This window comes from Cebus imitator, unplaced genomic scaffold (genome assembly GCF_001604975.1).
Source record: "Cebus imitator isolate Cc_AM_T3 unplaced genomic scaffold, Cebus_imitator-1.0 Scaffold96, whole genome shotgun sequence".
In the NCBI taxonomy this organism is placed as follows: Eukaryota; Metazoa; Chordata; class Mammalia; order Primates; family Cebidae; genus Cebus; species Cebus imitator.
The window spans coordinates 2,640,267-2,662,595 of NW_016107411.1; the positions used below are offsets into that span (position 1 = coordinate 2,640,267).

Consider the following 22,329-nt stretch of genomic DNA (forward strand, 5'->3'; position numbering starts at 1 on the left):
TTTTTCAGATGGAGTCTTGCTCTGTCGCCAGCCTGGAATGCAGTGGTGTGATCTTGGCTCACTGCAACCTCTGCCTCCTGGTTTCAAGCGATTCTCATGCCTCAGCCTCCTGAGTAGCTGGGATTACAGGCACACGCCCCACACCCAGCTAATTTTTGTATTGTTAGTAGAGATGGGGTTTCACCCTTGGCCAGGTTGGTCTTGATCATCTGACCTCATGATCCAGCGACCTTCACCTCCCAAAGTGCTGTCATTACAGATGTGAGCCACCGCACCCAGCCAGGAGTCCTGTTTTCTTTCAGAGTGTTAACCAGTTGGCCTAGCACCAAATTATTAAATAATGTAATTTTTTGGATTATTTCAAATCCAATTTGAATTGAAATGCCCCTGCAACCCATAATATACTTTTTGTGTCTATAGATTTCCCTATTCTGTACATAATAGGCAAAGCCCAGAAAATTGTATGATCGTATGATTACACATAAGTAAAACCATGCAATATGTAGTTTTTTTGTCTGGCTTCTTTCACTTAATATGTTTTCAAAATTTGTCCATGTTGTAGTGTTTATCAGTACTTCATTCTTTTTATAGCTGAATAATATTCCATTATATGGGTATACCACATTTTGTCTATCCAATTATCAATTGATCATCATTTGAGTTGTTTCCTTTTGGCTATTATGAATAATACTGCAATAAACATTGACATACAAGTTTCTGTGTGGACATATGTTTTCATTTCACTTGGGTATATACCTAGAAGTGGAATTGCTGGTCTACATAGTAACTGTATGTTTAATTTCTTAAGGAACTACTAACACATTTTCCAGAGTAGCTGCACCATTTTACATTCCCACCAGCAGCAGCAGCATAAAACACTTGCCATTCTGTCCTTTTCATTGTAGCCATGCTGGCCCGGCACTGTGGCTCACACCTGTAATCCTAGCACTTTTGGAGGCCGAGGTGGACTGATTACTTGAGCCAAGGAGTTTGGGAGCAGCCTAGGCAACATGGCTCTACAAAAAATACAAAAATTAACCAGGTGTAGTCGCGCACACCTCTAGTCCTACCAGTGCACTCCAGCCTGGGCAACAGAGAGCAAGACCCTGTTTCAAAAAATGGAAATAATAATTGTAGCCATCCTAGTGGGTATACAGTGGTATCCCATTGTGGTTTTGGTTTGCATTTGAGCCTCCTTCATGCACTCATTGGCTACCGGTATATCTTCTTTCCAAACCCTTTTCTTTTTTTTTTTTTCTTTTAACATTTTTTAGTGATGGAGTCTCTCTCTGTCACCCAGGCTGAAGTGTAGTGTCAGAATCATAGCTCACTGTAATTTTGAACTCCTTTTTGCCCTTTTTTTCCACTGGTTTATTTATTGAGTTTTAAGAGTTGCTAATATTTTTTAAACAGTTTTTCTTAATGTTTCTATTTTTAGTGGGGCATTCCAACTTTTCTGGGCTTTGCTGAACATGGCCAGATCCTTGGGCTGAACAGTAGTTTCCAGGCAATTAACATTTTTGCTTTTCCTTGTTTTAGAGAGTGACTCAGACATCTCCCCTACAAGTACCTAACCTATCTTGGATGCACCACCATTCATACCTCATGCAACCTTCAGTGAGTGTTCAGAAGTGGGCAGAAACCAAAGAGGCAATTTGATGTAAAGAAAAAATAGACCGGGCACAGTGGCTCACGCCTGTAATCCCAGCACTTTGGGAGGCCGAGGCGGGTGGATCACCTGAGGTCGGGAATTCAAGACCAGCCTGGCCAACATGGTGAAACCCCTTCTGTACCACAAATACCAAAAATTAGCCGGGTGTAGTGGCAGGCATCTGTAATCCCAGCTACTCAGGGGGCTGAGATAGGAGAATTGCTTGAAGCTGGCAGGCGGAGGTTGCAGTGAGCCGAGATTGCACCATTGCACTCCAGCCTGGGCACAAGAATGAAACTCCATCTCAAAAAAAGAAAAAACAATGGGTTTTGATGCCCGGAGATGTAGGTGTGAGCTCTGGCTTAGACCCTTGTGCAACCCAGAAGTAAGACCTAAGCTTGTTATTCTTGGACGAGGGTCCTTCCACACTGACAGGCAGAGTTCCTATTCCTGTTGCATAGTTGGGTTGCTGCTCATTTACCATTTCCCAGGATTCTTAAATGTCTGTCTCCAGTGGTCCTGACAGCCACCAATCACTGCTTTAGGCAGCTTCACAGGATGCTGCAGCTAACACTGTCTTTTTTTTTTTTTTTTTGAGACAGAGTTTCACTCATGTTACCCAGGCTGGAGTGCAATGGTGCGATCTCGGCTCACCGCAACCTCCGCCTCCTGGGTTCAGGCAATTCTCCTGCCTCAGCCTCCTGAGTAGCTGGGATTACAGGCACGCACCACCATGCCCAGCTAATTTTTTGTATTTTTAGTAGAGACGGGGTTTCACCATGTTGGCCAGGATGGTCTCGATCTCTTGACCTCGTGATCCACCCGCCTCGGCCTCCCAAAGTGCTGGGATTACAGGCTTGAGCCACCGCGCCCGGCCTAACACTGTCTTTTGTTGCTGCTTCTAGGGTTCAGTTCTGACACCAGGGATGGACCATCCTATTTCTCTCCAGCCAGCCTCCATGATGGGACCTCTTACCCAGCAACTGGGCCACCTCTCCCTGAGCAGCACAGGCACGGTAAAGCAGGATGTTTCTGATTGTAAACTCTCCTTCTGAGCAAGGCATACCTGTGTAATACTCTTCAGGATAAGTAACTTATGAATAATGATGACATTACTTCAGTGTCATCCAGGGTACACTCAGAACAGAACATAAACTATAGTGGTAGTGCTCCAGGAGCCAGGAATATAGCCATTTGCTCCCCAGACCCCACTCTTAACTGATTCCTACTCATGCACCTCATGAATAGTGCTTCTGTCTGCATATTAAAGATACAAACATGTCCTAGGAATCCTCATCAAAATAGTACCTGGAAGGATGGAGGAAGCTCATTAGGTTTCTTTTAGGCTTACTGCATTCCTTTTTGTATAGAAGGGCTCAAGGGTAGAGAAGGGAGCCTGTCGAGGAAAAGGAGAAGAAAGTCATATAGGGAGACGTCTCTCTAAGCCAGTGTACTTTAGAACCACCTGAAATGCTTTTAAGAAGCTAATGTTCAAGTCAATTAAATTAGGAGGTCTTGGGCATAACACAGGTGTCAGTATTTTTTTAAAACTCCCCAACTGCTTCAAATGTAGCCAAGAATCACTGCTGTAAGCCCGTTGATGTTTCTCTTTCTAGTATATGCCAGCGGCTGCAGCTATGCAAGGAGCTTACCTCTCCCAGTATGCCCCTGTGCCTTCTTCCAGTGTTTCAGTCGAGGTAAGTGTGTTATCATTTCTTTGGATTGCGGTTAGGAAAATGAACAGAGGCAGGTTTCACCCTGATCAAGATCTTCCTCTCACAATGATGCTGGCTCTGTGTTCACAGGTAGCTGGTAGGTATATGGAGCCTGTAGGAAGGATATCCTTGCTTCAGCCGCACACATTGCAAAAGTGGAATGACACAGGGATTATGGCCCCTGTGCAAGGATGACATGGAGATTTGTGAAGCGTTTCATATTTAAAAAAACAACAACAGATGTAGGAAAGAAGGATTTGGTCTGAGTTCATGAATGAGGCCCTTCTTCATGTTTGGTCAGGCAGTAGTTAACACCAGGATGCTGGCTCGTTTTGACAAATGTGTCTTGGGAAGAGGACAGACTGCTAGGAAGGTTAGGGAAGTGGTGCCGTGGGTGGAAGCACTCACACATGAGTGTGGAGAGTGGGTGGCTGGGAGGGCACTGACAGTGGGTGGGCTTTGGTGAGGCTGCTGTAGTGGGAGATGAGGAAAGGAACATGCAAGATGACTCCCCTCCTTGGCCATGGCACAGGAGAGCAGCAGCCAGCAGAACCAAGTGGCAATGGACGCGCCCTCAGAGCATGGGGTCTATTCTTTCCAGTTCAACAAGTAACAGTGGGTAAGAACCACATGCTGGGGGGCAGGGAAGGCTGTGCTGGTAAACAGCAGCTCGGCCCGGCCTAAAGTCACACAGGTTCTCATATTTGTCTTATCTCCTCTCTGGCTTATGCCTTCTTTAGGATTCCCCTCCCCATCTTTACTGAATAGAAATGAATTCTTGGAGATACTCATGCTCCCAGATTCCAGAGGGTTAACCAGGAATGCAGACCACCTGTTGGCCCTGCTAAGGACTCACACTTAGCCATCGTTTTTCACAGGCCTGGGCCTGGAAAAAGAAATCTCTACGTTCCTGCCCTCTGCTCTTTCTCCATTGCTGATGGAGCCTGGGGAACCATCACTTTTTGTGTGTACTACATTCAAGGAGATCCAAAAAACTTTTTTTCTTTTGCAAAGAAAGATTTTTGTTTTTAACTGCAATGTACTGTTCCTTACCCTGAAGAGTCCTGGTGGTTGGAGCTTCTTCTCGTCTATATGAAAAAGTGTTTGATGTATTGGAATTATTTGGGGATGCTTTTAAAACGATTTGTAATTATTTCTTTAAAACCCAAAACAAAACAAAGTTGTGGTGCTAGAGCACTGATGCAGGAGCCCTGCTTACTGAGCTTGGTGATGGGCTTTTTTGATGTGTATGTGTATGTATTTTAAAAAGTGTGCAGACTTTAAAAATTTTGTTTTGTAAAACTCTCAGCTCACATACCCCATCTCTTCACCCATGTTATTCCTTCTTTCTCTTTTCCAGATTGTTTTTTCCTCTGTTCTAAACAGCTGAGGCTGCCTACTTTGCCCTTCTACAGCTTTTAATTTTATGGATATTTAAAAATGAAATTTCATGTGGGATTTGGGGTGGGGTGCGCAGGCTGGGCAAGGAACAAGGCAGAACACTAAGTAGGCCATGGAAGTGGCTGTTCTTTCCTCCATGTTGCCACCTTCTGGGAGAAAAAACTAGACTTTGGCTTCAGAAAGCACAGATGTGACCCAGGCTTACTAATGAGACAATTCCACAGCCCTGAGAACACACCCTTGAGCCAAATTTGGTTGAAGACTAGGTCTTCCTTGGCAAGTTCCAGAAGAATAGACTTACTTTGACCAACTCTTCTCACTGCCAAGGCCAACAGATTCTGAGGAAATGTCTTTTCCAGCTACAGCCTTTGGGAGTACCTGCCTTACCTGCCTCCTGTCTGTCCCGGGCTTCACGGCCCTTCTCTTCCCTGTGCACGTTGCCGTGCTTAGAGCCTTTGCAGCTGTGACCTAGTTGAATCCGCATAGGCTCCTTCTGCACTCTGGAAGATCTGCTGCTTCACCTCAGACCAGGGGTTCTCAACCAGAGGCGGTTTTGTCCCTTAGAGGCCTTTGGCAACATTGAGGCATTTTTGATTGCCACGCCTGGAGGTGAGATGTGTGTGCTACTGGCATCTAGTGGCTGGAAACCGGGGTTGCTGCTAACCATCCTGCACTGCATAGTACAGTCTCCACCACCCTCAATCAGGGATTATCTGACTCCAGAGGTCAGTATTGCCAAGTTTGGGAAACACTGCTATAGACAGTGTTGTCCCTGCCTCCTCCGTTAGGGTAAATGCTCGCCCAAACCCTGGACAGACAGTGCCTTTGATACTCATGCAGCTGTTTGGGAAGGACCAGACTGAGATCCTAGGATTCTCCCCAGACTTTGACCTTTGATACCTCTGCATATAGCAAGAGTGATCCTTGAAAGAATTGTGGCTCCATGCTGAGTGCACACACGCGCTCAGAAGGATTCAGGGCACTCTTCTGGTGTGTGCTGTGCAACGGTGGGAAAGGACAAAGCTCTCTAAACTGTCCAGAGCGACCTGCCCTGCCCTGGTGTGCTTGGACCCCGTGCCCAGGGAACTAGGACATCAGAAATAATTTTCCTTCTTATGGAAGGAAAACAGGGAGCGAGGGTAGAAAAGAGCAATAAATTCCAACTCTTTGTGAGGTTAGGAGTCCTTTTAAGTCCTTTTAAAAAGCCTATGTCTTGGTCTTTAAATGTTCCCTTCTGCAAGATGTGACTATACACATGGAGACAGATTGAAGAAAGCCTCGCCCATCTTCTAGGAAGTAAAATCCTGCTCCTGTCTTCTCCCAGTCACTCCCTTATGCACTGAAAGGAAAATTCCACTCCCCTGTACTCCAAGGCCAGGTGCCTCTCCACCAAACAAGTCAAACAAAAGCAAATGATGAAGGATAGAGAGACAGGTGTTCATTAGGCGAGCCATAGGGAGAGGAAGGGGGTGACAGCAGGGAGGAAGAAACTGTAGTATCAGTTGTGGGACATAGAGCTTGGCCCAGCTTTCCCTCCCTTCCCAGCCACCCCAGAATTGAGAGTCCCAGTGCCCCCTAGTGTCGACTTTCTATGTACATCTGGGGGTGAGGGAGTGCGAGGCAATGGGGAGGATATAAAATGTAAAGGACAGAATTGCTGTGGTCTTCCTCTTGATGCTTCCAACCTCAGGAGGGGCTCATCCAGTGTAAAACAGCCCCAAACCCACTACCTTCTGCCTTTTCGAGGGCTTCGGCTGGGCAGATAGCTTTTGTTTTTGAGTCTCCAGCTGTCAGTCAAGGAAAATATACCATAGCTGCTTTCTTGTCAGTGGCCTTTGAGAGAAAATCTAGAAATCTGTTCATTTGATAGACAGAAGCAGCTTTGCTATGTATGGTAGGAGGTTTAGGAAGGGCCTTTCATGCATAGAAACCATTGTTGATATGGCCACTCCCCGCTCCTCTGCCTCACAGAACTCTTGATTCTGTCTTCTTTCTCCATAGTTAAACAAATGTTTAAATCGCCCTAATTTTTTGTTTGAAATTTTGAATTTGCCTTTTGGGCTTCTCATGTGAATCTACTTGTTAGATTGTATTACATGTTTTTCTGTTTTGGGTGTGGGAAGTGATAGGGAGCCTCAAGTTATTTTGCAGTGGCTAATGGCACTGAGGAATTTCCATTTTGGTGCTTTGGGTTTACACTCATTTTCCCACCTAATTGTTAGTTCATTTGTAACAGTGGGTGAGTGTTTGGAGGAAAGGAGGGATACTGTTTCTCCCATAAAATAGTCTAATTGGTTGGGGTGATGGCAGAGGAATTGTGGGGGAGCCTTCCAGCTTACAGCCTAGGGTTGGGCTCTTAAACACTATGCCTAGTGTTTTCTGAATCCTGTCTTCACAGAGCTCAGATCTTACTCTCTTTGTACTTTACGTCTCACCCCAACTCATTACAGATGCTCATAAAATTCTTAAAATATTTTAGTACTTGGCATTTTTCTGTTTTCAGTCAAATAGAACATACCAGAGTCCCTTCCTCAGATGGCGTAATCCTTTACAGTGTTAGAACTCCACATCTCAGGCTCTGAGTTGATATTCAGACCCTAAACTGATTGGACTTTTTGGAGGAGGGTGCCAGGAGAGGTCAGGAAGATGTGGGGATGATGGAGAGAGATGTTTTTATATTTTAGAGATGGTCTCACTCTGTCACCCAGGCTGGGGTGCAGTGGTACAGTCATAGCCCACTACACCTCAGCCTCCCGAGTAGCTGGAACTACAGGCTCATACTGCCATGCTCATTTAGTTTAAGTTTTTTTGTAGGGACAGGAGTCTTACTGTGTTGCCCAGACTGGTCTTGAACAACTGTCAAGTGAGCCTTCCACTTCAGCCTCCCAAAATGTTGTGATTATAGGTATGAGCTTTTATGCTTGGATGAGATGTTATTTTTAATGTTTGGGGTTTTTTTTTTTTTTTTGTCTTTAAAAGGTGTTTTTTTTTTTTGTTTTTTTTTTTTTTTTTTAAAGGCAGGTTCTCCTGTGGCCCAGGCTGGAGTGCAGTGGTACCATCCTGGCTCACTGGAGCCTCGACCTCCCAAGGCTTAGGTGATCCTCCTGCCTCAGGTGCCCCTTCCCCCGCCACCAAGTAGTGGTATACCACCACACCTGGCTAATTTTATTTTTAGTAGAGATGGGGTTTCACCATGTTGCCCAGGCTTGTCTTGAACTCCTGGGCTCAAATGATCCCCCCACCTCAGCCTCCCAAAGTGCTGAGATTACAGGCAAGAGCCACCATGCCTGGCCTTTTTAGTTGAGTAGCTGGGATTACAGGTGCCCGCCATCCTGCCTGGCTAATTTTTGTATTTTTAGTAGAGATGGGGTTTCACCATGTTGGCCAGGCCGGTCTCTAACTCCTAACCTCCAAATGGCTAATTTTTGTATTTTTAGTAGAGACAGGGTTTCGCCACGTTGCCCAGGCTGGTCTTAAACTCCTGGGCTCAAATAAACCGCCTGCCTTGGCCTCCCAAAGTGCTGGGATTACCCACCAAACCCGGCCCTTTGTAGTGTCTTTAGTCAAAGAATTTGAAGAGTTGCCCAGGCTAGGAAGCCTGGTGGCTCTAACAGGTAATAGACCTTTTCAGTAACACATAGGGAGTGGCAGAACTCATACTGGGGACGAAGATCAGACATTGCTGCTTCACAGGCCATGCTTAGGTTGGGCCACTTCAGCTCCATTCCATTCCCTTTCCTTTCCTAACTTGCCAATCAGTGAGCTCATTCATTCTCAATGTCTCCAGTGCCTACTCCCTGTCACTCCAATGTCAACCCATTGGGAGTTGAGGCCTGCACGTGAGCTGTTACTTTGCATCATACAGATGCTGTGACAGGCCTTGCTGGAATGGTAGGGATCCCCCTAGAAGCAGTGACTGCTATTCTTCTAGAAAAGAACTATTGCCACTGCCTTGTGCACATGCCCCACCTTCTGGGAAAGTGACAACATTGCACTCAAGAGAGGCTTTGCATTCTTGGCCAAGGGCAGTAAACTTGGGTGGGTGATCTGGCCCAACCTTGCCCCCAGGCTCTGCTAGCCCTGAATCAGCGGGCTTGAGAGAGGAGGGTGGGTGTTATAAAAGCCAGTCTGTAAAGGGTAAATTCCAAACCTTGTGCCTTTTTATACCAATCCTTCCTGATTCCCTTTTAAACTAACTACTCTATTTCTGTGCTGCCTGCATTTTCAGTCCTCCCAAGCATTAGCAGATTCCTGAAATTTCCTCATTTGGTAGGCTTCCCATAGGAGTCGGCAGCTAAAACCAGACTGTGAGCTTCCGTCTCCCTTCTGATCTTTGCTCCTCCTCCTAGGGCACAGTCTCCCACATAACTAGACAAAAGCTAGGTGCCCTCATCACCCCAGTTACCCCTGACCTGTCCACTTGTTTTGAATAAATGTGCATTTTCCAAGCAGATCCCCCAATTTCCTTGTCCTTGTTACACATCTACCTCACAATCTCACAATTCAACAAGGGCATAAATACCTGATTTACCTATTTCGTTCCTTCTCTCTATGAGGGTTGGGAAGCTGGGGACTAGAAAAGGCTCATAATTGTAAAAACTCTTGGGAATTTCCATTCCTAGAATGTTTTCTCTGGGATTTTTAGCTCACTGATCACCCTAGAATAGCGTGAACTCTCCAGATAGGTCCTAATGTGATAGGCCAGAGGAGGAGGCTGTGCAGTGACTGCTTAGGGTAATAAGTGATGGTTGGAGGACACCAGCATAGGAGCAGAGCTTAGAACTTGGAGGACAAGAAAGCTGGTCAGTGGCTGGTGTATGGCTGTGAAGGTAACCAAATACCAAAGAGGAAGTTTGTGATATAAGGCTGGAAGCAAATGTTCCTTCTCTACCTTAGTATACACTTCCGGGCGTTCACCAAGACAAATTTTCCAGGCTGGAGGGCAATACTTTCTAGCCTGAGTGAAGTCCCCTCTCCAACATACACCCTTTTTGGGTGGGTGAATACCCTTTTTCATGTGGACAGAAAATGTTTATTCTTACATTTTGTACTTTTTATCTGGAGACTAGTGTTATATACTTCCCACATCTATGCCAATGCCACCATTCTAACTTACTCTTCTTTTTCTATCCCTGGTCTTCTCCTTGTCCTTCCCTACAATTTGGTAGAGGTCCATTTTGTCATACTTCAAACTTTTTCTTTTAATAAAACACAAAAGTCTACGTCTTGGTGTCTTATCCATGAGTGGGAAGTGGGAAGCTGGTGATGGGCCCATGTTTGCTATGACAGGAACACAGGTGACGGCTTAGAAAGCTGGGGCCACATCTCACAAGGCAGGACCTGGGTGCACTGAATCCCACTTTGCTCCAGCAACTCAGCCAGACATTTAGGCAGGAGCACTAATAACCCTTTCCATCCACACAAACGGTGTGGAACAGGAGTCTGGCTTCTAGTGCCATTTGCACAGAAAAGGCGAACGTGTTGTTCCCCGACCTGCGGTCTCTTAAGCCAGTCCTACCCATCCCAACCCCATCATCTCCCCCGGTGTACAGAAGGGAGGATGAATACACAGAGTCTTTTGAATCTCTATCAAATGTGGTTTTTTTTATTCAACTGACAAGCACTTTTCTACAGCTGCACTTGTGGAACATCACATGGCAAAAACAGGAGTTTTTTTCTCTAGACTTTTTTTTCACCTTATTAAAAATGAGATTGGTCCTAAAAATATAGAAAGAAATAAATTTAAATTCACAAAAAACTGTACATTATCAAAAAGTCACTAAAACACCACATTTGGTTATATAAAAAGTCCCTTTTGCTGTAAAAGGAACATGGAAACTTGTTGGTGTTGACGGTGTGGTTTCTTCCTGTCAACCAGACCGATTGGGGGGGGAGCAAAAGGGCAGGGGGTGGGTTAGCTTTTCATTTTAAACCTGCTTTCCCTACCAAATACTCTTGTTGTGAAGAGAAAATCCACCTAGCTCAAGGGGGCAGTGAAGATGAGGAAAGAAAAGCAAGAAATGGCCCCTTTGATCATGTCCTATCCCCACCCCCCCATCTGGCCCCCACTTCAATCTGAGGCTAGGACCCCACCCTACCATATGAGTGTCTGGTCCCTAGCAAAAGAGATGGAGCTGGGAGAGGAACACAAAGTAGGAACCATGGAGATTTCATTCCCTATCCACCTCACCTCCAACAATGAAATTAATCTAGCACATCTTATACCCAGGGACAACTGCCAGGGGGAAAAAGTGGAGCCCCCAACTCTAACAGTTTCAACTGTCTAACACAAAGTTTGTTACAGCGCAGTTACTTAGATAAAATATAAATATTTATGCATAATATAAAGTCAATTCAAATATTCTTCAATCCACCTCTTATTTAAAAGCAAAAAAAAAAAAATCTCAAATAAAATTAAAAGTTTTGAGGTTTATCTGACAGAAAAGGCGACTTTAGAAATAGGCTCTGGGGGAGAAGGGGCATAAAGGAATAAAGGGGCTGCCCCAGGACCTACCTACACTGCCCCTACCCCCTTCAGTGGCTCTTCAGTGCTGCCAGAATACAAGGAATGCTCCACCTCACCTGGCACCCCCACCCCCAATGGAACATTTCTTGGATGCCTCAGCTCTCTGCTTGGGCCAGCCAGCGGCCACCTCCCCAGTGCAAGTACCCGTAATCTCTGAAGGGAGGGGCTCTGCTGAGCAGGAAAGCAGGGGACCAAGCGCCCATGGCTATAGCTGGGAGTCAGCAGCTCTCCTCTCATGTTGGGGGCTTAACTTGGGACACAGTCACATGTAGGGCAGTGATGGACCCAGAACCCCTCCTCCCTATTCTTCTGTGCTCCAGGGTCTCTGCTGCTGGGGAAGGGGTCCTGCGGTATGAAGTAAAAAAGAAAAGCACAACTCAATGGGATTAGGAAAAGATCCAGTTCTACCACTCTCCCTGTAGAAGCTTAAGATTCAAAGCTACCGAGAGGAGAGGGAGTTCCTGCTGAAAGATTGCACAGTCTGAAGAGGCTAGAACAACAATGACCAGGAGAGACACAGCCTTGTCTCCAGAGAAATTGTTCCTGTGGTTTCCCAAAGACAAAAAAAGTGATGGTTTTAAACAATGGGAAAGATGGGAATGAAAACATACTTGGGGAAACTGAATGGATTCTATCAAACAATACAGGGTAACAAAAACAGCATCTTCTCTCACACACACACACACACACACACACACACACACACACACACAGCACGCTCGTTCTCTGAGGCCAGTCCATTGCTACCTGGCCTCCATCTTAGGGTGCACCCAAACTCAGCAGTAGTTGTCCCTGAGGAGTTCCCAAGAGGGTTTGGGAAGGAAGTGGGGAAGGAGGCTGGAAGGCCCAGGAGGCCTCCCTGCCCTCTCTCCCCAGCTACTGAGTTTCAGAAAAGGCTGGAAACTCAGCATGTGAGGAGCATCCAACGTCATACAGGGGATAGCTATTGGCAGGAAGATGAGGACAGAGAAAAAGACAGGGACCTCTGAACTTTTTTTTCCTTTGAAGGGAAAAGGTTTGGGAGAAGAGAAAAGGAGGGAGGAACCCGTACACGATAGTTTTACATTATTGGATGGGAGAACTGAAACTTGGAGGGTGGGAAGTAGGAAAAGAAAAACAGCAAGAAGCAGGGAAGGGACTGAGCATGGAAGCAGCATGTCCAGGGCCCAGTGTCCGGCGCGACACACTTAGGAGTTAAGTCCACTTTACTGGCCGTCACTGCGGGTCCGCACACAGTACAGAGTGTTTCTTGGTTTCACACATTCACTAGAACTATTGCTATTGTTAAATAACCCCAGAACGCTGGGGCACGTACAGGGGAGGAGAGGAAGCAGGGAGGAGGAAGTGGGAATTCTTTCCCCCTCCCCATTTTTAATTAGGAAATAAAACAGAAAAGAAAAATTATTTTTTTCTTTCTTTTTTTGGCTTTCAGTCCAGAAGGACCTCATCTCTGCACCTCTTATTTGAGGAGCAAGAGGAGGAAAGGGAGAAAGGGATATAGGAATAAGAGGATGTGGGGCACTGCCAAGGGCAAGGTCAAAAATCAGGGTTGTATCTGACTTGAGTCTGGACCCAGGGCAGCATCAGCAGGTGAAAATGGCAGGTTTTTGTTTGCAAGATGGGGGGAGATGCCACAAGGTGACTCCCCACCTCCCTTGCCTCACAGATTGGCCTGTTTTCCCTGATAAAACTCCTCCCAGCGGCTCTCGAAGAAGCGGCGCATGATGTGTCCAGCCTTGCCTACTTCAGAGTCATCCTCGTTGAAGGTCTGGCAGTTGTCAAATACCAGGAGGGCATCAGCCGCAAACTCCTCTGAGCTGGTGTACCTGGACAGAGCAGGGGCAAAGCTGTGAGCTGGGCAGGAGTTGCAGCAGTAGCAAAGAGCAGGGAGATGCACCCTCATCTACTTACCCTCCCCTGAGCAGCCGCTCCCGCATGGTGGAAAAATCCATAGGATTTTTGATGATGCGTCTGTACCCACTCACCAAACGTGGGTTCACAGGCTCTAGGAAAGGCCAGGCTGCATCATGGGACTCCATCTCCATCAGGATAATCCTATCATTATAGGGACAGTGATGGCTCCATCTCAGGAGGCAAATATTCTGACCCCTCCCAGCCCTTTCCTCTGGCAGAGGAAGAGCCAACTGTCAACCCCAGGATTTACTCAACTCACTCGCAAAATGTGAGATCACTGTGGTGGTTCCGCATTGAGAGTCGCCGCCGCTTGGAGGGGGACAGCCCTTCTTCCGTGTACCGAGGCCCTGCTGCTGGGCTTTCTCGGCCCCTCAACAGTACCCGACGTCGGCGGCCATCACCCTCTGAGAAGTTCAGGGAATAACCACTTTTCCGTTTCTGGCCTCGTTTTGGGAAACCGGGCTTCTGAGCGAATTCTCCCTCTACCTGCTGAGTATAGCAAACAGGTGAGATTGGCAATAGCTGGAGATGCACTGCTTGCCCTACTAAATCTCTGCCTGATTGTGATTTAAGGCTTCAAAATACCATCACGCATAAGTTGGCACTGATTTATTCACATAACCCAATAAAGTAGGTAAAAGGGAAAAAGATACAGCTATTCTCATTTTATAGAAAAAGTAATTAAAGCTACAGAATTAAGTGACTTGTCCAAAAAGGACTTAGAACCCACATCCCCTAACATCCAGTCTGGGACGCTTTCCAATGAGAGAAGAGATTGAGGATAATCTCTGCTTTCTGTTTGAGTGTGGGAAAGAAAGAGCAGAAGTCTTACCTGAGCCAAACAGACAGTACAGAACCAATCTCCTTCTGGGACAGCCTCCATCTTGGGACGATGGCAGTAAATGTGGCAGCCACGGTCACACCCATCACAAAGCAGAAGGAACTCATCATTGTCACCTTTCCGGCAGACTAGACACGTCTGGACCAAGGTTGTGAGGAGGCAGAGTGAGCTCTCAATCCTCTACCTGCCAGTGACCCCACCCGCCCCTGCTGGCTGGCCCCTCTGCCTTTCCAGGGTCTGTCAGCCTCTTACCACTTTGTTGACCGACTTCTCCCAGGCAATGGACCTCTCTAGCTGGCCCAGGCACAAGCACACCTGGGCTGCACTCCGGCACCGCTCGAGGGTCTGGCGCCATACACGAATGCGAGGGGTGATCTCATATGATCTGGAGGGAAAAAGTGGTGATCTTTGGATAAGGAACAGGATCCACTAAAGAGGGAGCTTATCCCTTTCTCTCTAAGACCAAGAATGGAGGGTGGGAGTCACTCACATCTCTGTAGTGGTGCCCTGAGGGGCACCATTAGGCGTGCTAAGCAGGGCCTTCTCCAGCACAACCTCATGAGCTGGCCAGAGGGGCTCCCGCAGGTACCGCCGTTCTACATTCTGTTCTAGGGCAGCCAGCCGCATCACAGCCAGGTCCAAAGGGTTGGTAGTTTTACGCTGAGGTGCCAGTCCTTCCCTGCCCCGACCTCGCCAGGTGATATCCTCCTGGGAGTCGGAGAGGTGCTCACAGTAGGCCAAGTCTTCACGGGTAGAGTCTGGGCTAGGACATGTCCACCCCTTCAGTTAAGAGAGAGGAACAAAACTCACTGTAAAAGGAGGAAAATTCGGCATAGAAAAAAAAAAAAAAAATGACCGTTTAAGGTCATGGTAGGTTGCCTGTGAGTAGGGACCCAGGGTTTTTTTCTAACAGGGCAAAAGGGACTAACGCTTTTCTCAAACAACTTCCTACACAGTGCCAATCACAGCATACCCGAATCTGCAGATCAGACATGATAACCCGCTGCTCCAGCTCTTCAACCCACTGAAGCACTGCTAGGTCTGTCGCATATGTCTTCTCTTTGGGGGACCAGCTCATGATCTCTTCTTGAAAGGCAGGTAGTTGCCTGGGCTCAAAGATGGGGTCTGAGAAAAGAGGAGGCAGAGGGAGAGGCCCATCAGGCTGTTGTCCATACCAGAAGCTCAATCCTCACCCTGGGCTCTTCAGCTCAAGCTGTGTGTAGGAATGTATTTACCAGCTGAGGGCCGTAGGCAGACTTCCTGCAAGAAGTCCCTGTGCTTGTTAAGGTGTTTGTGAAGTGCCTTCTCTCGGATACCTCGGGGGTGTAGGGCCTTGAGCATGGTATCCAATGTCTGAGGATCTCGTATCCACCACCAGCCTGAGCACATCTCTGTGAGCAGGTGAGATAGATATGCGGTGCCAGCTGTGAATCACTGCCCACACCGAATGCCACTCTCACTCCACTTTCACCCCAAGATCACTCACCAAGGGGGACAGGCTGGGCTGTCAGCTGGGTTAGGTAACGCTGTTCCATCTGTTTGAAGAACTTACTGGGAGGTCTCCCTCTTCGTTTGGGCTGTCCCAGCCCTGTGGGACTCTGTGGCATTTCTCCAGGGTCTCCTGCTCGCCTCTTAGGGGCCAACCCAGCCAAAGGCGTGGAAGAGAACTGCACTGGAGAACAAGGGTTGGCAGCACTGGGTCTATTCATCTGTGAAAAAAATGAGATATAAGGAAATGAGGATGTTTTCATATTTCTAGGTTCCCTCAACTTCAGGCAGCAGCTCCACAGCCAGGCACTGGTGCCTGTGGCAAGATGAAATCAAGTGCATACTACTAATTCTGGCTACTTACTGGCTTGGAGGAGGCAAGCTGCTCAGGGGAGGGAGTGGGTTGGTCCTCAGAAACTGCAGGGGGTGGTGTAGGGGCAGCATTGCAGGGCATCTGGGCTGAGATGTTAAACCAGAGTGCTTGAGGATCAGGGCTGGATTCTGCCTCATCAGGCTCTGGCTCCTCCGGGGGCTGTGATGGAGCTGGGTCTAATTTTCCAGGACTGCTGTCAGGTGTGAGGACTGAGCTGCTCAACAGGGAGCTATGGCTCTGAGTCTGGCTCAGCCAAGATAGGAAAGCTGACTGGCTGAGGTCATGCTGGCTCTGACCCAGTGACAAAGGGGAGCCTTCTTGTTCCAGGAACCCCTTATGGGACTGAGGATGGGACTGAAGCTGAGGCTGGGGCTGGGCAGGAGTGTGAAGCTGAGCTTCAGGCTGAAGCTGTGCCTGAGGCTGTTCTGAATCCTGACCCCTGACAGGGGACTTCAGGTGCCGAGGCTGCATAGACCCAGGCTTAGTTTTTCGAGGTCGGCCTCGGGCCCGGGCAGGAGAACTGGCAGTAGTGTTGGAGCCAGCTAACTCCATCTTCATAGAGAAGAGTGCAGGGTTGAGTGAGGCATGGGCTGCCACTTTTAAGGAGTCAGTTTCCTTCTTTATCACATCCTCAGGAACTGTAAAGAGAAGTAAAGAGCTTAAGACATATGCTAACATACAAGGGGAAAGTAAGAGGGTGTACAAACTTAGAACCTATACTCTTTCTCTTAGACTTAGTCCCCCTTTTCTGAGATTCCACTAGGAAGAGCTTATATGCCAGTGAACACAGTATCTGGGGAAGAAACACTATTCTCCTAAGTAATCACCATCATATGCTGAACATTTACTGCAAACCAACTACAGGTTAAGTATTATTCTAAGAGACTTAACTCATTTTAATCCTCTCAGTAGCCTTATGAAGTACATATACTATTATTATCTCAACTTTACAAATGAAGAAACAGAAACATACAACTGGTAAATGGCAGAGCAGGTGGGTAGGCAGCTTTACTCTAGAATATGTGCTCTTAAGCATTATGCTATATTATCAGAAAATGAAAGAAGCCCAAGACTACTAAGTAAAGGGAATTATTTAATTTTTGTTTGATAGGACTCAGACTCCACATTCCCACAGACGCACCTACCTAAGTTCCCCTCTGTTCCTTCTACAAAGATACCAGCCAAATATGGCAATATCCAATAGCGACGTCTGTAGCGGTCTTGGCCCAAGGAGACTGCCCGAAGCATCTGGGATGAGTGAAGCAGCTTTTTGCGAAAGAAAAGCTGACGCTGGGTAGACAATGAAAATGATGACAAATAAACACATTTCCAGAGCGATGGTGAATTCATCTAGTGTAGCAGAGAAAGGCAAATGCTCTTACTCCCTCTATAAAAGTGATACCACCTGGGCCTAACTCAGAAGGTGATTAAGGTTGGGTGCGGTGGCTCACACCTGTGATCCCAGCACTTTGGGAGGCCGAGGCAGGTGGACTGCTAGATCCCAGAAGTTCAGAACCAGCCTGGGTAACATGCAAAAACTCTATCTCTAAAAAAACTACAAAAATTAGCCAGGCATGGTGGCTCCCACCTGTGGTCCCAGCTACTTGGAAGGATTACCTGAGCCCAGGAGGTCAAGGCTGCAGTGAGCCATGATCGTGCCACTGCACTCCAGCCTGGGTAATAGAAACCCCATCTCAAAAGAATAAAAATTAAAATTAAATTTAAAAAATAAGTGATCAGCCGGGCGCGGTGGCTCACGCCTGTAATCCCAGCACTTTGGGAGGCCGAGGCGGGTGGATCACGAGGTCAAGAGATCGAGACCATCCTGGTCAACATAGTGAAACCCCGTCTCTACTAAAAATACAAAAAATCAGCTGGGCATGGTGGCGCGTGCCTGTAATCCCAGCTACTCAGGAGGCTGAGGCAGGAGAATTGCCTGAACCCAGGAGGCGGAGGTTGCGGTGAGCCGAGATCGCGCCATTGCACTCCAGCCTGGGCAACAAGAGCGAAACTCCGTCTCAAAAAAAATAAATAAAAAAAAAAAAATAAGTGATCAATTCTTGCCCAGCCCACATCTCCAACTCTTGGGAGGTTAGGAGCACAATACCTTACTGAGTTTTTCTATCTGGCGCTCTAGTTCTGGGATGCTAGATGTTGTGGCATCAACCTGGGAAGACACACGTGGCCATTGAGAAAAAGGAAGTTATCAGATTCAAGAAACGGGAATCTATTTTCTAACTCCCACTTTCCTTGATCTTGGGCCAGTACCTCTCCATCTCTTCGACCCCTGCGGCCATGGACAGCTGCTATAGTCTCCTCTTCTTCCTCTTCTTCCATGCCACTGGTCTCTTCCATGATCCGAGAACTGCGTCTCCGTCCCAGGCCTTCCTCTGGCCCTTCCATCTCTACCTCAGACCGCCCCGTTCGCTTGGCCAGAGCAGTTTTCAGTCTTGAAATAGATGGAGAAAGATTAAGGAAAGGCCAAGCGCAGTGGCTCACGGCTGTAATCCCAGCACTTTGGGAGGATGAAGCAGGTGGATCACCTGAGGTCAGGAGTTTGAGACCAGCCTGGCCAATATGGTGAAACCCCATCTCTACCAAAAATACAAAAATCAGCCAGGTGTGGTGGTGGGGGCCTGAAATCCCAGCTACTTGGGAGGCTGAGGCAGGAGAGTCGCTTGAACCCAGGAGGCAGAGGTTGCAGTGAGCCAAGGTCACACTACTGCACTCCAGCCTAGGCGACAAAACAAGACTCCATCTCAAAAAAAAAAAAAAAAAAAAAAAGATTAAGGGAAACTGATGAGGAACATGATAGTGCCGCAAAAGAAACACCTGGACTCTAAACCATCCTGGTCCCTAGTAAAGTCCCAAACCCAGGGAAGGGGTTAAAGGCACTGCATTTCAGGCCAAAATCCTGGCTGTGCTTCACCCTCCCCACTTCTCTCCTCTCTCTGGGCGCTACCCTCTGTCTGATCCCTACCTCCGGAGCCGGCCTTCAACAATCCACTTGTTCTTCCTGTAGCTGGACATATTCTCCAGAGTCTTGTCAATCTCACTGCAGGGGAATAGGGAATGGGATGAAGTGGCAGCACAAAAAAAGGAAAAGGAGGCTCAAGGATAAAGGGGCTGCAGTTGAAAAAGGAGTTTCAGCCTAGAACCTAGATCAGATGAATGACAGAGAAAGGCTTAGGCTATCCCAGGGAGGGCACTGCAATTCAGTCCCAAGTCACTTCAGAGCATGGCAGTGAACACACATTTCTGAGGACTTCTGGAAGGCTAGTCCTCCAGCCCATTCTGATGCAAGGGATACAATGACCATCCCCACTCCCAGCCTCTCACTTGATGATGAGGGTAGAGCCATTGAGCTCGTGCACAAGGAAGGCCAGGACAGCAGCCTTCTGCTGGGGTGGCTGGGCCTGAAAAGGTTGGGTGCGCAGGCGGTCACAGAGGGCTGGCTCTACTCCGTATGCCATAAGGAAGCAGCGCAGGATCTCTGACACATTGTCTCTTGTCAGCGGGATGTCAGACACCTTCTCCCCCAAGATCTTTAGGGACTGTGTGGAAGAGAACATAATAGGAGTGAGTAGGGAAAGACAACCAAGTTGGGTGAATGTGCGAGAGGAAAATACATCAGAAGAGAACTATCAGGGTTATGATGGAGCACGAAAGAAGACCACAAAAGAAAAGGAATAAAATAAAAACAAAGTAAGGAGTGAGGAGTCAGGAAGAAAAAGAAATGAAAAATATAAGGAAAAGAGAAAAAATAAGTAGTTGTATTGCCTTTACTTGTCCAGATTACTCTGGGAGGGACTTGCACTCACCTGACAGTAGGAGGGCAAGCCAGGATCATAGAGTGCAGCTTTCAGCAACCGCACCAACAGGTCTTGCACCTCACCCAAGCTGTCGCCTTGACACAGGAGTCCCTCCTGCAGGACCCCCAGGCTAGGCACATCTTTGGCAGGATCAAAGCCCAGCACCTTGCCAAAGCTATGCAGGAACTCCACAATGGTCAAGCAGTCTGAGAAGGCCTTACTGGGCAATGTCAGACCAGGGATTCGTGAGAAGTCAGGCAGGGGCTGGAGAGATAAAAGTAAGTAGGGTGTTCTGTTAAACATAACAGAAGGTGACAATTTGGAAGTCTACAAAGGGTTCCTTTAATCTTTATGTGATTTTTTTTTTTTTTGAGATAGGGATCTCATTCTGTCACCCAAGCTGGAGTGCGGTGGCATAACCTCTGCTCACTGCACCCTCAACCTCCTAAGCCCAAGTGATTCTCCCACCTTGGTCTTCCAAATAGCTGGGACTACAGGGGCATGCCACCACACCCAGCTAATTTTTATATTTTCTGTAGAGATAAGGCCTTGCCATGTTGCCCAGGCTGCTCTTGAACTCCTAGGCTCAAGTAATCTGCCCGCCTCAGCCTCCCATAGTGCTGGGATTACAGATGTAAGCCATGGCACCCAGCCTTCCTTTTTTTTTTTTTTTTTTTTTTTTGAGTCGGAGTTTCACTCTGTTACCCAGGCTGGAGTGCAGTGGTGTGATCTCAGCTCACTGCAACCTCCACCTCCTGGGTTCAAACAATTCTCCTGCCTTAGCCTCCTGGGTAGCTGGGATTACAGGCATGTGCCCCACGCCTGGCTAATTTTTGCATTTTTAGTAGTGATGAGATTTCACCATTTTGGTCAGTCTGGTCTTGAACTCCTGACAGATGATCTGACCCCCTCGGCCTCCCAAAGTGCTGGGATTACAGGCAAAACCCACCGTGCCCAGCCCCTTTAATCTTTAATGGAAATGTCTCTCCCATTGCAGAAATCCCTGTACTTTTCAAAAGGAAAGTCTTCCCAACTGGCCCCTCCATGACCCAGGAATTGTTACTCTCTCCTCACTACCTGGTGGTCAGTCAGACACATATCCTCTGTCGGCTTCTTCATTTCCTCCAAGATCATCTGTTGCCTCTGCCGTTCCTCCAAGCGCCTCTGTGTGGCCAGGGTCTTATCTGCTTTACAGGCTGGCTTGGCTTTGGCCACTTCCTCCTTTTCCTTCATTTTTACCTTCTCCTTCTTTTCTCTCTTGACTTTTTCCTTCAATTTTTCCTGCTTTGTCTTTACCTTTTCTTTCTCGGCCTACCCAAGGAAAAGAGGAACCAAGAGTGCCATAAAGATACCAGTTACTAACCTTCCCTGGTCTCAGTCCTCCCAACCTCACAGCCCAGAAATCTCACTATAAAACAAGACTGATGTACATATCTTGCAAAATCAGTTTAGTGGCTTCGAAATTATACTTGCAAGCGTGTAAATGCACCTACCTTGGATTTCTTCTTAGCTTCCTTCTGCTTTAAGCTCTTGGTCTCTTGTTTCCGCTTGTTTTTGGCCTGTAAACCATAAGGGAAGTCATTTCTCCTCAAACTCTGAAAGCATCTCTGCTTGGGCTAGGATTCAAAAACAGACAAGGGTGCTGGGGAGGAGAGGTGAGAGATGGAATGAGGGGTTGGCAATGGATTGATTCTCTCACCCTAGAGATGCCCATGTTATTTTTGAACAAGCTCAATTCTCTAAATCAAGTGCAAGAAATTTCAGGGTAATGGAGATATGCTGCTACGCAAGGAGTGGCAGATGTGGGAGATGAAAAGATGAAGTAGGTTGTAGGAAAAATTAACCTGTGTAATTTCTCTGATGTCCCTCACCTGCGCTTGGATAGTAGTCTGACACTCTCCCCGTTGTACCTTCTGCCTCATCTTCTTCTTGCTTTTACCAATCTTTGCTTTATCCTCCTCACTCACTGTTTCTGTGGGAGCAGAAAGAAAAATGAAACAAGTGAGGCAAGAAGGCACATCTCTAGCATCCAGGGCAACACATGCCTGTCTCAAAGCTGGCCTCCCAAGCAGCTCCCTGAAGAATCTAGAGTAGTTTTTTTTTTTTTTTTTTTTAAGTATACGTAATAAAACATTGGGGAAAAAAATGTAGGAGAGGCACCTGCTATGGGGGTGGCACAAAGAACTCAAATGACATCTCCTGCCCAGAAGCACCAGCCCCTGGCTCCAATCGGACTGCTTTAGAAGGTGTCCTGCTGATAGAAAAGAGGCCACAATGGCTGAGTAGCCTTGTAGCCAATCTCTCTCCCAGGATACCTGACAAGGGCAGCAACCCACAGACTGATTTTAGAGCAGAGAGCAGAGAAAGGAAATAGCAAGCCAAACTGCCAGGGAAAGAGGGTAGTAGTTAGAAGCACTGATTAACTAAGGGTGTGCCAGAAAAAAACGGCCCACACAGCGGACACCTCAAAAGAATCAGATCAACACTGACATAGTTGTTGATCATGCTCAGCTCCAGGTCTTGCTTCACTAAAAGTTCTGAATTTCTTCCTTTCTGGAAGACTTGTTGAAGTATAATTCTGCAAACGATAGAGTATTTCATAATTGAT

At 47.2% G+C, this 22,329-nt stretch overlaps 2 protein-coding genes and 1 pseudogene across 8 annotated transcripts in view; 2 read left to right on the plus strand and 1 right to left on the minus strand.

Moving 5' to 3' along the window:
* The window catches only part of RBMS2 (RNA binding motif single stranded interacting protein 2), a 42,552-nt gene that overhangs the window by 15,170 nt on the left and 5,053 nt on the right, over positions 1-22,329 (plus strand). Inside the window, exons 7-11 of one of the 7 annotated variants that reach the window (XM_017536140.2) lie at positions 1,540-1,617; positions 2,557-2,667; positions 3,268-3,348; positions 3,899-3,985; positions 4,245-5,955. In XM_017536140.2, the coding sequence (XP_017391629.1) occupies positions 1,540-1,617; positions 2,557-2,667; positions 3,268-3,348; positions 3,899-3,979 (351 nt within the window). In that variant the 3' untranslated portion in view covers positions 3,980-3,985; positions 4,245-5,955. Of the gene's footprint in view, positions 1-1,539; positions 1,618-2,556; positions 2,668-3,267; positions 3,349-3,898; positions 3,986-4,106; positions 5,956-22,329 lie in introns of those variants that run through there. The other 6 variants (XM_017536139.2, XM_017536144.2, XM_017536142.2 and 3 more) reach the window with 6 other exon arrangements.
* On the plus strand, positions 3,496-3,592 carry LOC119472368 (annotated as a pseudogene).
* Positions 12,695-22,329, minus strand: part of BAZ2A (bromodomain adjacent to zinc finger domain 2A) — a 16,350-nt gene continuing 6,715 nt past the window's right edge. Inside the window, exons 9-27 of the mRNA XM_017536134.2 lie at positions 21,593-21,693; positions 21,215-21,280; positions 20,799-21,032; positions 19,731-19,985; positions 19,249-19,463; positions 18,890-18,964; positions 18,178-18,358; positions 18,017-18,076; positions 17,055-17,199; positions 15,901-16,547; positions 15,535-15,757; positions 15,284-15,439; positions 15,022-15,173; positions 14,539-14,828; positions 14,301-14,433; positions 14,040-14,186; positions 13,467-13,696; positions 13,205-13,348; positions 12,695-13,119 (exon numbers count right to left, since the gene is read on the minus strand). Of these exons, the coding sequence (XP_017391623.1) occupies positions 12,954-13,119; positions 13,205-13,348; positions 13,467-13,696; positions 14,040-14,186; positions 14,301-14,433; positions 14,539-14,828; positions 15,022-15,173; positions 15,284-15,439; positions 15,535-15,757; positions 15,901-16,547; positions 17,055-17,199; positions 18,017-18,076; positions 18,178-18,358; positions 18,890-18,964; positions 19,249-19,463; positions 19,731-19,985; positions 20,799-21,032; positions 21,215-21,280; positions 21,593-21,693 (3,620 nt within the window). The 3' untranslated portion in view covers positions 12,695-12,953. The remainder of the gene's footprint in view (positions 13,120-13,204; positions 13,349-13,466; positions 13,697-14,039; positions 14,187-14,300; positions 14,434-14,538; positions 14,829-15,021; positions 15,174-15,283; positions 15,440-15,534; positions 15,758-15,900; positions 16,548-17,054; positions 17,200-18,016; positions 18,077-18,177; positions 18,359-18,889; positions 18,965-19,248; positions 19,464-19,730; positions 19,986-20,798; positions 21,033-21,214; positions 21,281-21,592; positions 21,694-22,329) is intronic.